This window comes from Gopherus flavomarginatus, chromosome 20 (genome assembly GCF_025201925.1).
Source record: "Gopherus flavomarginatus isolate rGopFla2 chromosome 20, rGopFla2.mat.asm, whole genome shotgun sequence".
NCBI classification, from domain to species: Eukaryota; Metazoa; Chordata; order Testudines; family Testudinidae; genus Gopherus; species Gopherus flavomarginatus.
The window spans coordinates 23,510,537-23,522,575 of NC_066636.1; the positions used below are offsets into that span (position 1 = coordinate 23,510,537).

Genomic DNA, 12,039 nt, shown 5'->3' on the forward strand with positions numbered 1-12,039 from the left:
AGAGGAGTGCAGTTCTGGAACAGCCTTCCAAGGGGAGTAGTGGGGGCAAAAGACATATCTGGCTTTAAGACTAAGCTTGATAAGTTTATGGAGGGAGTGGTATGATGGGATAGCCTAATTTTGGCAATTCATTTGGCAAATGATCTTTGATTATCAGCAGGTAAGTATGCCCAGTGGCCTGTGATGGGATGTTAGATGGGGAGGGATCTGAGTTACTACAGAGAATTCTTTCCTGGGTGCTGGCTGGTGAGTCTTGCCCACTGCTCAGGGTTTAACTGATCACCATATTTGCGGTCGGGAAGGAATTTTCCTCCAGGGAAGATTGGCAGAGGCCCTGGAGGTTGTTCACCTTCCTCTGCAGCATGGGGCATAGGTCACTTGCTGGAGGATTCTCTGCAGCTTGAGGTCTTCAAACTACAATCTGAGGACTTCAATAACTCAGACATAGGCTGAGGGTTTGCTACAGGAGTGGATGGGTGAGATTCTGTGGCCTGCATTGTGCAGGAGGTCAGACTAGATGATCATAATGGTCCCTTCTGACCTTAATGTCTATGAGTCTAGAGAGAGGCCTGATCATCTATAGAAATGTCTCTGTTCTTTTGTTCCAAAGAGTAGTCTGGAGGTATGGTCTGAAATTGAAGAGTAGACTTGAATTGCCCTTAAATAAAACCTGTGCCCAGATGGTTGTATCACCCCTCACCAGATAAATTTTATGACATGTTCTTGGAAGAGACAGGCTGGTCTGGATAATTTTTTCCTTTTGTGTTATCCAATCAAAAATTTGATTATTGGAAAATATTCATCTTCTGGGGGCTGAAGGACACAAAAAAGTTGACAAAATGTGTAGATGAAAATGTCATTTTTAATTTGCAGTTCCTGCAACATCGTGCCACGATAGACCCTTAGGATGTCATATATATGGAGTGTAATGAGCAAGAGCAACCTCAAAAGCCATTAGACTCTTATACTACATAAACTTGTGGAATTAAAGTTGAGAAGAGCTATCTAGTGAACACCCAAACCTTCAAAGCACTCTAGAAGCAAAGGCAGTCTGTCTCCAAAGATACTCTGCCATTCAACAGGTCGGGACTTGACTTAACCATGCATTAACCAAGCAATTTGCTGGCCAATTTTCTTTTGCTTCTGAAAACCTGGGTGATTCTCCTGCAAAGAGTCACACCTTCGCTTACCATGAACCAATGATTGGTCTTCTTGAAACCAAAGTAAAAATGTACATTCTTTAAGTGACAATATATAAAAATCATTTCATGAAAAGACACTTTGCTCAACCAGGTAATGAAAGGAGGAACTCTGGCCCTGTGCAGAAGGTTTGCATAATCCTATGGATCTCTGCAAGGGCCGGATTCACTCCATGGCTTTCAAAGTTGCAACTTGACATGTGCCTGGTGCTGCCTGCTCCACAGAGATGAATTTTTAAACAAATAGGGAGAAACAAGGAGGACCACAAGACTGATATTATGATGCTGTATAGTTTTTAATGCGAATGAAATTTGCAATACAAAATTGCAGGAAGAAATAATACAGAGCAGAGTAGGCAGGTTCTCCATTACATGTCTGCCATAGCATAATTCAAAGCGAGATGTTTATGATACATATTGTTGGAAAGGATAGAACAAGTCGGGTCTATTCTCCTTTATTTCATGGATATTCGTGTGGGATTAACAGGGCCCACAGTATCCAACTCAATACTTACGGCCGTATCCCCCATAACTGCATAATCCCCCATAACCACCTAATCCCCTGTAACCGTAACCTCCCCCATAACCACACAGTCCCCCATAACCTCCCCCATAACCACACAGTCCCCCATAACCACCCAATCCCCCATAACCAGAATGGCACCCATAATCACCTAATCCCCTGTAACCGTAACCTCCCCCATAACCACACAGTCCCCCATAACCAGAATGGCTCCCATAACCACCTAATCCCCTGTAACCGTAACCTCCCCCATAACCACACAGTCCCCCATAACCAGAATGGCTCCCATAACCACCTAATCCCCTGTAACCATAACCTCCCCCATAACCACATAGGCCCCCATAACCACCCAGTCCACCATAACCACTTAATCCACCCAAATGGCCTCCATAGCCGTTCCACCCCCCCGAACCGAAGGAGCCTCCATAGCCAGATCCGACCACAGGTGCTCCTACAGCTCCCACTTCACTCTGCTGAGGAAAACTGCTGAGAATTGGTCCTGGGAGGGTTACGACAACCGCTGGTGGTTGGATGGTCACTTGAGAGTCAGGGCACTGCCTAACGCACGGCTCATTGCAGCTGCCAGACACTGGACTGGGACGGGCCACTCCGCATTCTGGATAGCACAGGCTGGAGCAAGACATCTTTCTGTGATGGAGGTAAACCTGAAACACCCAACGGGAAACAGATTAAAGAGAAGGCACAAGTGTCAGTGGAAGAAAGGCTTCAAAGCTCGTTTACTATTGTAGTGAGATCAACAAGGTCCCGAGAGAGAGGAGGAGGGGGAATGGACTCAGTCCTTATGTTCATGGCTATTATTTGTTCTAGTTCCGCTTTCTACGCCTCTTCTCCTCTCCCACTAATCTTCCCTCCCAAACGGCCTATTTGAAGTCCTCTCAACGATTGTGTCTGAAAAGCACCAACTGGAATCAGTGTAATTATGTCTACCATGGACAGCTGGGATTCTGTGTTCAGTTTAGACATTTCTCAATGAGACCATGGCTAGAATAATGGTAATCCAATTCTTTTCTTTTTGGATATTGGGTGTGGCTCTTTGGAAAAAGAGACGACTAAAGGATTTTCTAAAGTCACTTAAAAGATTTAAATGCCCTAATTCCATTTAAAATTGATAGAAAATATATTTCCCAGTTGCATATGTTGCTTCTAAAATGCACCCTTCAGCTTATCATGAATCCACCAGCCGTTGCAACTGAATAAGTGCACAATGTAATTATGGAAAATCACCCTGATAAAAGTCACTGAGAGTATGTGCAAGATTCAATCTTAAATGCAAATGGACGCTATTAGGATATCTCTATGGTAAGAAAGAGATGGAGTCGAAATGGACTTACCGTGTTCACGGAGGAGATGAAGTGCAGGGAAGTGTTTAGAAGAGTCCTGAGATGTGAGCACTTTTATACAGTTTGTAGGACTGCCTGAAGGATCTGAGATGCCTTTTGAGAAGGAGTCCTAATTAGTTACCAAACAAACTTGACTGCCTTGCTAAATCTCCCTTTTGATGGAGCTGCTTTCCTCGGGGTTTCAGATTGTTGGGCTAATCTCAAAGGGTGTGACATTGTTGCAGTCTTCATCTTTCTTTCATCTAAAAATTGTACAAGCCAACTGCATTCCTCATGTCATTCCACTGACTTTCTTGATGCTGCAATGAGAATGAATGTCAAGGTGTTTCAGAGCTGTGTCACTAGTACAAATGTCTGTCATGAACAGGAATCCAGCTTTTTCCTTTCTATTCATGCTGGTCGTGGCTGGGGCATTGGGCAGTGCATTTTGTACCCGGTAGGAAGGAGGGAGGCATTTTTGTGCACTGGGTCAGATCCAGTTTCCTTTGTAATCAATGGGAAGCATTCTATTTCTTTCAGGGCCTTTTTATCTGAAATTTCCCCTTTGTCAGGAGGATAGTACAATGCCTATGGACATTTTGAGTCCAACTTGAAACTTTCAAACTAGGATTTATCAGGGACTGTAATGGAGCATTGGCTTTTGTGATGACCATCTGCACAGGGGAGAATTGCTCCTTACAGGGATTCAAAATTAACCTAAAATTGGACCTCCACTTGTGGCACCAACTCTAAAACAATTATCAAAAGAACATTAAAAAAACCAGAATGAACCTCTGTAAGAGTTACTTTTGGGGTTAGTGACAGATGTGGAAGCCATAGTTGATAAGTGTCCAGTAGGATTTAAGAGATTGAGGTTAGTGTTTGGCATGAGTAGTCCCAATTACTGGGGGATATTTCTGACTCTGCCAATCTCTCCCTGTCTGACCTTGACCTTCACCTTAATGTGCCTCCATTCACCTCTGTGTAAAACAGGTATAATTATATTTTGAAAGCACTTCACAAACACTTTATATGGCCAAAGAGACATACTGTATTATTATAGTAGCAATAACTTTTTACTGCAATTAGATGTTCCAATATTCACTTTAAAAATGCATGTCAAGTTCTCAGATATCATTCCAGTACTCCGTTCGTCATTCTGAGCTCCCTCCTCCTCAAATGGAGGCCCTTTGATTTTTTTGAATGTAGCTTTGTTTTCTCTTGTTTATATATTTTAAAGTTAAGGAATTGAATCTGAGCTAGTGTAGACCACCACAACTCCATCAACTTCAGTTTGAAGAAAGGCACTTTACCGAGACGAGGTTAGAGAAAACCTTGCGTGGAGTGTATCTTTCTGTGCATACTCTGCACCTCCACCCCCAACTGTGTGAGTAAAATCAGACTGACCATGTCCACCAAGATGAATAACGCTAGATGAGTGATCTGAAAAGATCTAAGTGGCAGGTGCTTTCATATGATTTAGAAAGGACGTGAGATGCCCTTTTCTTTTGAAGAGGACCTTATTAACTACGGAACCAATCTTGTGGCATGCATAACAACTTCAATGAATGTATATGTTTTCCTCATTGTTTGTGGTTATTAGTGTAAAGCTACAATTAATGAAATTGTAATACCCAAATTATAACGCTGTATATCATGGCCTGGGTAGGGAGGACGTGAGAGACCTTGCCATGTATGTTTTGAGGTGACTCAAGCACTTGGGACTGGGCATCTAACCCAAAGAGGACACCCTCAATATTATAATAATGAAACCCTTTGCACTTATAAAATAGTATGGAGTGTTTTTGCAATGCCTTGAAATTCATAATCCTGCGGAAGCCTCACATGTAGCATAATTGTTGTTATCCCTGTTTTATACGCAGAAACACAGAAGCACCTTGAGGTGAAGATTACACACTGAATCCACTTAAGGAATAAGTGAACATTAATTCCAAGATATGCTATAAAATGAAGCCTAACTATAACCTCAGCAAATTGACTGGTGCATGGAAAAGGTCCATCATCCCGGTAGATGAACAAGATGGAAAAATTCCTCTTGGAAAATATAGGCTTTGAAAGTTACTTTCATGGGTCCCCATGCCTTTTCTGTCCTCTACTCATTGCTGTGTGTTGCAAGCTGACTTCCGTTGCAGAAAGATGTCTTGCTCTAGAAAGCCATGACGAGTGGTACCATGTGGGGTGACAAGCCCTCAGTCAGTAGCTACACGCTGCAATGAGCCATGGATTAGGCCATACCAAGGCTGCAGAGGGTTTATCTGCCCACCACTGGCTGCTGTGACTAACTTGGGACCAATTGTCAGCTTTTTTCCTCAGGAGTGAGGAGTTTTAAGATGAAAGAGAGGTCCAGAGCATATAGTGCATGGCCTACCATATGAAGTTAAGAACAAACTAATCCTCAAAACAAGGAGGGAAAAAATACATCCATTGAAAGGGTTACACAAAATTTGTTTCATAACTAATTAGACATACAGGAACAAAGGTTCTGTCTAATCCTCAAGGCTGTCTACAAAACTTTGTAAAAACACTCATGACTCAGAGGTCTTCAAGCCACTTCTTTAACTCATTCTCTTCCATGAATTGGAGAAGTCTTGTTTAACTCACTGTCTCTATGATCTTTGAGATGATGTCTTAGTGTGTCAGTGATAGTTTTAATTACAAACTGAATCTTGCACATACACTCTGTGATTCTTGACAGCGTTAAGGGTTTTGTTTGGTTCTTTTCCAATATCTTTTAGTCCATTCTAAAGCTGCAGAAATTTTTTTCTTGAGGCTGAGAAGTTCAGGCTTGAATTTTCAGAGCAAGACGTGCATTTGTAACACTAGATCTTATTGATTTCAGTTGGAACTTGGGCATTCATATCCCATAGGTAGCTCTGAAAATTCTCACCTCCAATTTTTAATTTAGGGTTTAGGAAGAAATTCCCTACGTTTACTCCATAAATGACAAATTAATGGTTCTTGTTCCTTGTGAAGCAGTTGGCAAGTGACATTCATTGCGACAGGACTTCTTTGAGAAGTTAACAGATTTTTTAGACAAAGGAAACGCAGCAGATCTAATTTACCTCAATTTCAGTAAGGCATTTGATATAGCTCCACATGGGGAATTATTAGTTAAATTGGAAAAGATGGGGATCAATATGAAAATTGAAAGGTGAATAAGGAATTGGTTAAAGGGGAGACTACAACGGGTCATACTGAAAGGTGAACTGTCAGGCTGGAAGGAGGTTACTAGTGGAGTTCCTCAGGGATCGGTTTTGGGACCAATCTTATTTAATCTTTTTATTACTGACCTCGGCACATAAAGTGGGAATGTGCTAATAAAGTTTGCAAATGACACAAAGCTGGGAGGTATTGCTAACACAGAGAAGGACTGAGAGATCATACAGGAAGATCTGGATGACCTTGTAAACTGGAGTAATAGTAATAGGATGAAATTTAATAGTGAAAAGTGCAAAGTCATGCATTTAGGGATTAATAACAAGAATTTTGGTTATAAATTGGGGACACATCAGTTAGAAGTAACAGAGGAGGAGAAGGACCTTGGAGTGTTGGTTGATCACAGGATGACTATGAGCCAGCAATGTGATACGGCTGTTAAAAAAGCTAATGAGGTTTTAGGATGCATTAGGTGAGATATTTCCAGTAAAGATAAGGAGGTGTTAGTATTGTTATACAAGGCACTGGTGAGACCTCATCTGGAATACCGTGTGCAGTTTTGGTCTCCCACGTTTAAGAAGGATGAATTCAAACTGGAACAGGTACAGAGAAGGGCTATTAGGATGACCTGAGGAATGGAAAACCTGTCTTATGAAAGGAGACTCAAAGAGCTTGGCTTGTTTAGCCTAACCAAAAGAAGGCTGAGGGGAGATATGATTGTTCTTTATAAATATATCAGAGGGATAAATATCAGGGAGGGAGAGGAATTATTTAAGCTTAGTACCAATGTGGACACAAGAACAAATGAATATAAACTGTATGCTAGGAAGTTTAGACTTGAAATTAGACGAAGGTTTCTAACCATTAGAGGGGTGAAGTTCTGGAACAGCCTTCCAAGGGGAGTAGTGGGGGCAAAAGACATATCTGGCTTCAAAACTAATCTTGATAAGCTTATGGAGGGGATGGTATGATGGGATAGCCTATTTCTGGCAATTAATTGATTTTTGATTATTAGCAGGTAGATAGGCCCAATGGTCTATAATGGGATGTTAGATGGGGTGGGATCTGATTTACTCCAGAGAATTCTTTCCTGGGTGCTGGGAGGTGAGTCTTGCCCACATGCTCAGGGTTTAACTGATCGCCATATTTGGGGTCACGAAGGAATTTTCCTCCAGGGCAGATTGGCAGAGGCACCACATTCTGATGCTGGACTGAACTTGTTTCTATGTAGAGGCTATATGCTAATAAAGAACCTGGTATTGTTTATTGTATCCCAACCATTTTCTGTGTTATAATTTTTTAATGGACTGAAAATCCAACACATTAACGACAGAAATTTTATATAATTATACTAGTTAGAAAGAGGATTTTTTCGGACAAAGACAGTAACAAGGATTCATAGGGCTGGTTCCGTTGGTCACTAAGGGTAAGTAGGGCAAGAAGACTAAAAACAGAGTACGGGAGCAGAGTTGGAGACATGAAGAGATGGGCTCTGTCTATCTGTGTTACTCTCTTTCTCTCTCTTGCCCTCTCTTTAGGTCTCTACATGACCTCAATTGTGTTTTGCCTTAGTTGAGACTCACTAAGGGGAAAAAGTAATTGAGAATGGTAGCAAACAGGACTTCTTTATGAAACTCTACAGCTGCAATCAAGAAGGCAAATTGTGTGTAAAATACATCACCTTGGAGCTGGCGATAGGATATGGCCCTTCGTGAAACCATAGAGAGAGAGCATTTCTTTCTTACTTGCTTCTTCCTTTCGTCCTTGTTTTCTTTTCTTTTGAAAATTTCTACTCCTGTTTAGTTCAAATTCAAATATATGTTACATTACACTACAGGTCTTATGGTTAAAATTTCTCCTCCATTCATTATCTCTTCTAAGAATGAAAGGCTTCCATGTTGTTAGGCCAAAAGAGTGTGCTAGTTTTGGACATCTCCACAAGGATAGGGCACTTGCAGCTAGGGTAAGGGTTCCTATGGGTAGGGCTAACCGCCCTAGGGTTAGGGTTACTAAGAGTAGGGCACTTAGAGCTAGGCTTAGGTTTCCTATGGGTAGAAAACCCCTCTCTAGGGTTTGGGTTACTCTGCTTAGGGCATTTGGAGTTCGGGTTATGGTTCCTACTGTTAGTGAGGCCCACCCTAGGGTTAGGATTCCTATGGGTAGGGCACTTGGGGCTAGGATTAGGGTTCCTACGTGAAGGTCACTTTGAGCTAGGGTTAGGGTTCCTATGGGTAGGGTGCCCTGCTCCGGAATTAGGGTTCTTATAGGTAGGGCACTTGGAGTTAGGGTAATGGTTCCTACGGTTAGGGTGCCCCACCTTAAGGTTAGGGTTCCTATGGGTAGGGCACTTGGAGTAGTGTTAAGATTCCTATGGTTAGGGTGCCCCACCTTAGGGTTAAGGTTCCTCTGGGTAGGGCACCCCATCATAGGGATAGGGTTCCTAAGAGTAGAGCACTTAGAGCTAGGGCTAGTGTTCCTAAGGGTAGACACTTCGAGCTATGCTTGTGGTTCCAATGGGTAGGGCACCCCACCCAAGGGATAGTGTTCCTATGGTTAGTGCACTTAGAGCTAGGGTTAGGGTTCCTAAGGGTAGGGCAGTTGGAGCTAGGGTTAGGGTTCCTATGGGTAGGACACCCCACCCTAGGGTTGGGATTCCTATGGGTAGGGCATTTGGAGCTATGGTTAGATTTCCTATGGGTAGGGCTTCCCACTCTAGGGTTAAGGTTCCTAACGGTAGGGCACTTGGAGATAGGGTTAGTGTTCCTATGGGTAGGGCTTCTTCTCTAGCGTTAGACTTCCTACTGGTAGGGCACTTGGAACTAAGGTTAGGTTTCCTATGACTAGTGCACTTGGAGCTAGGGTTAACATTCCTATGGGTAGAGCTTCCTGCCCTAGGGTTAAGGTTCCTAAGGGTAGGGCACTTGGAGCTAGGATTAGGGTTCCTATGGGTAGGACACTTGCAGGTAGGGTTAGGGTTCCCATGGGTAGGGCACCTGGAGCTAGGGTTAGGGTTCCCACGGGTAGGGCACTTGGAGCTAGGGTTAGGGTTCCTATGGTTAGGGCACTTGGATCTAGGCTGAGAGTTCCTATGGGTAGGGCTTCCAGCAGTAGGGTAGGGTTTCTAAGGGTAGGGCACTTGGAGCTTGGGTTAGGGTTCCTATAGGTTGCGCTTCCCACCCTTGGGTTAGGGTTCCTAAGGGTTGGGCACTTGGAGCTATGGTTAGGGTTCCTATGGGTAGGGCTTCTCACCCTAGGGTTAGGGGTCCTAAGGGTCAGCACTTTGAACTAGGGTTACGGTTCCTATGGGTAGGGCTTCCCTCCCTAGGATAAGGTTTCCACTGTTCCTGCATAACCTAGTAAATCTTGAAGCCTGTTATCAAGAAATATTGAGCACAGATGTCTCCCGTTATCTTTAATAGAATTTTTGAGTAGTCAGCAATCCAGAAATATGGGCCTGAGCCTCTCCTGTCAAGCATCTAAAATTAATGGCTCGTTTAGAAAGACATTTTCTTAAATGTTTCCAGAACAAGGACCATTGTTATATACGCTGATTTAGCCCAGGTCCAATTGTGTTACAGCTTGAGCTGATCATGAAACACTATCACTGGAATTCAAATGATCAGGTTTTACAAGGCCTTCCAATTTAACAGTAGATATTTTAAAGGGGCAGATTAGCCATATTAGGGCATTGTGAAAGTCTCATTCCTCAATGGGAAAGGTTTCTTCCTCAGCAGTTCAGGACTTTAATGCTGCAGCTTTAAATTGGTCTTGATCCTCGAGTATCTCAAAGGAGAGGGATGAGTTGGGACATGTCTCTTTGTGATGTGGACAGAACGGTGCTTGCAGAAAATAGAAGAACTGAGGAAAAGAGGAAATAGAGACTGAGATGGATTTACAGCATTTGTTCTAGTTTCAAGGATATCAACTCTTACGCTTCAGGGTATCCTCCAGTAATGTAGGTTAGATCTAATTGATGGGGGATAGTGAAAAACTTCCTTTATGAGCAAGCGACCCTATACCTCTGATCTCTTGGTTACTTGCAACTCCCAGTAAATTAAAACCTGTGGCCAGATGGATATATCTCCCCTCACCAGCTAAATGTTATGGCAAGTTCTTGGAAGAGACAGGCTGGTCTGGATAATTTTTTCCTTTTGTGTCATCCAATCAAAAATTTGATTATAGGAAAATATTCATCTTCTGGGAGCTGAATATTGACAACACGTGTAGATGAAAATGTAATTTTTAATTTGCAGTTCCTGCAATATCGTGCCACAATAGACCCTGGGGATGTTATGTATATGGAGTGTAATGAGCAAGAGCAACCTCAAAAGCCATTAGATTCTTGTACTAAATTAATGCTCTGTGCATTAATTCATATCACACATTAGGTTCCTAACTGCTGCAGATTCCTTTGGTGTTGTCTAATTTGCTTTATTGGCTGAACAAATTCAGCCAGGTGTGTTTGCAACATCCTTGTGAAATCCTTTATTGGTCTTGTCATTTCACCAGAGTGGAGATAGCTGCTGACCAGCTGATGAACACATCAAGGCAAAGAATGAGAAGAAGAACAATTTAATTGACTTATTACAGTGCAATGATGGGTGGGAAATAAAACAGAGAATAATAATAAATAAATAAAACACAGCATAATAGAGGCAGAGGACTAGGCAGCTTCTCCATTACATATCTGGCATAACATAATGCAGAGTGCGATGGGATTATGTTACATATCGGTGGAAAGGATAGAATATGTAGGGCCTATTCTCTTTTATTTCATTGATATTCCTGTTGGGATTAACATGGCCCACAGTATCCACTGCAATACCTATAGCCATATGCCCCATAACCACATAATCCTCCATAACCATAACCTCCCCTGTAACTACACAGTCCCCCATAACCTCTCCAATAACCACCTAATCCCCCTAAACCATACAATCCTCTGTAGCAGCCTTCAGAGCCATACAGTCTCCCCAAACCAAATGAGCCCTCAAAGGCAGGTCTGACCACAGGTGCTCCAAAGGCTCCCACTTCACTCTGCTAAGAGAAAGTGCTAAGAATTGGTCCTGGGAGGGTCGTAACGAAAGGTGATTGTCTGATCAGCACTTTGGAATCAGGGCACTGCCTAACGCATGGCTCATTGCAGCTGCCAGAAACTGGACAGTGCGGGGCAGCCCTGCATTCTGGATAGCACAGGGTGGAGCAAGACATCTTTCTGTGATGGAGGTAAACCTGAAACACCCAAAAGGGCACAGAATAAAGAGAAGGTACCAGTGTCAGTGGAAGTAAGTTCTCAAAGCTCGGTTACTATTCTAGTGAGGTTTATGTGCAGCCCGAGAGAGAGGAGGAGTGGACTTAGTCCCTATTTTCATGGTTATTATTTATTCCTATTTCTGCTTTCTATGTCTTTTGTCCTCTTGCACTAAACTTCCCTCCCAACAGGCCCCTTTGAAAACTTCTCAATAACATTGTCTGAAAAACACAGACTTGAATAAGTGTAACTATTTCTTTGATGGACATCGTGGATTCTTTGTCCATTATAGACATTTCTCAAAGAGAACATGGCTGGAATTATAGTAATCGCATCCTTTGCTTTGAGGAATTAACCTCTGTATGGAAAATAGTTCTGTCCAGTATTAGACCGTAGCTCTTTGGTTTTCCAAACCTTTGGAATCAGCATTACTTGTTGATGAATGAATAGAAATTTTTCTTCCCTCCAAATGAATCACTAAGGACAAAATCCTCAGATGAGGCAAATTGATTCAGGTCCACTGACTTCCATGGAGCAACACTAAATTAC

The 12,039-nt window shown here is 42.5% G+C and overlaps 1 protein-coding gene across 1 annotated transcript; it reads right to left on the bottom strand.

The window, feature by feature from the left end:
• Window positions 1–1,560: 1,560 nt before the first annotated feature.
• Window positions 1,561–2,366, bottom strand: LOC127037753 (claw keratin-like). Its single transcript, XM_050929782.1, has one exon. The coding sequence runs from the start codon at window positions 2,364–2,366 to the stop codon at window positions 1,704–1,706; it is 663 nt and encodes a 220-aa protein (XP_050785739.1). The 3' UTR covers window positions 1,561–1,703.
• Window positions 2,367–12,039: the final 9,673 nt, after the last annotated feature.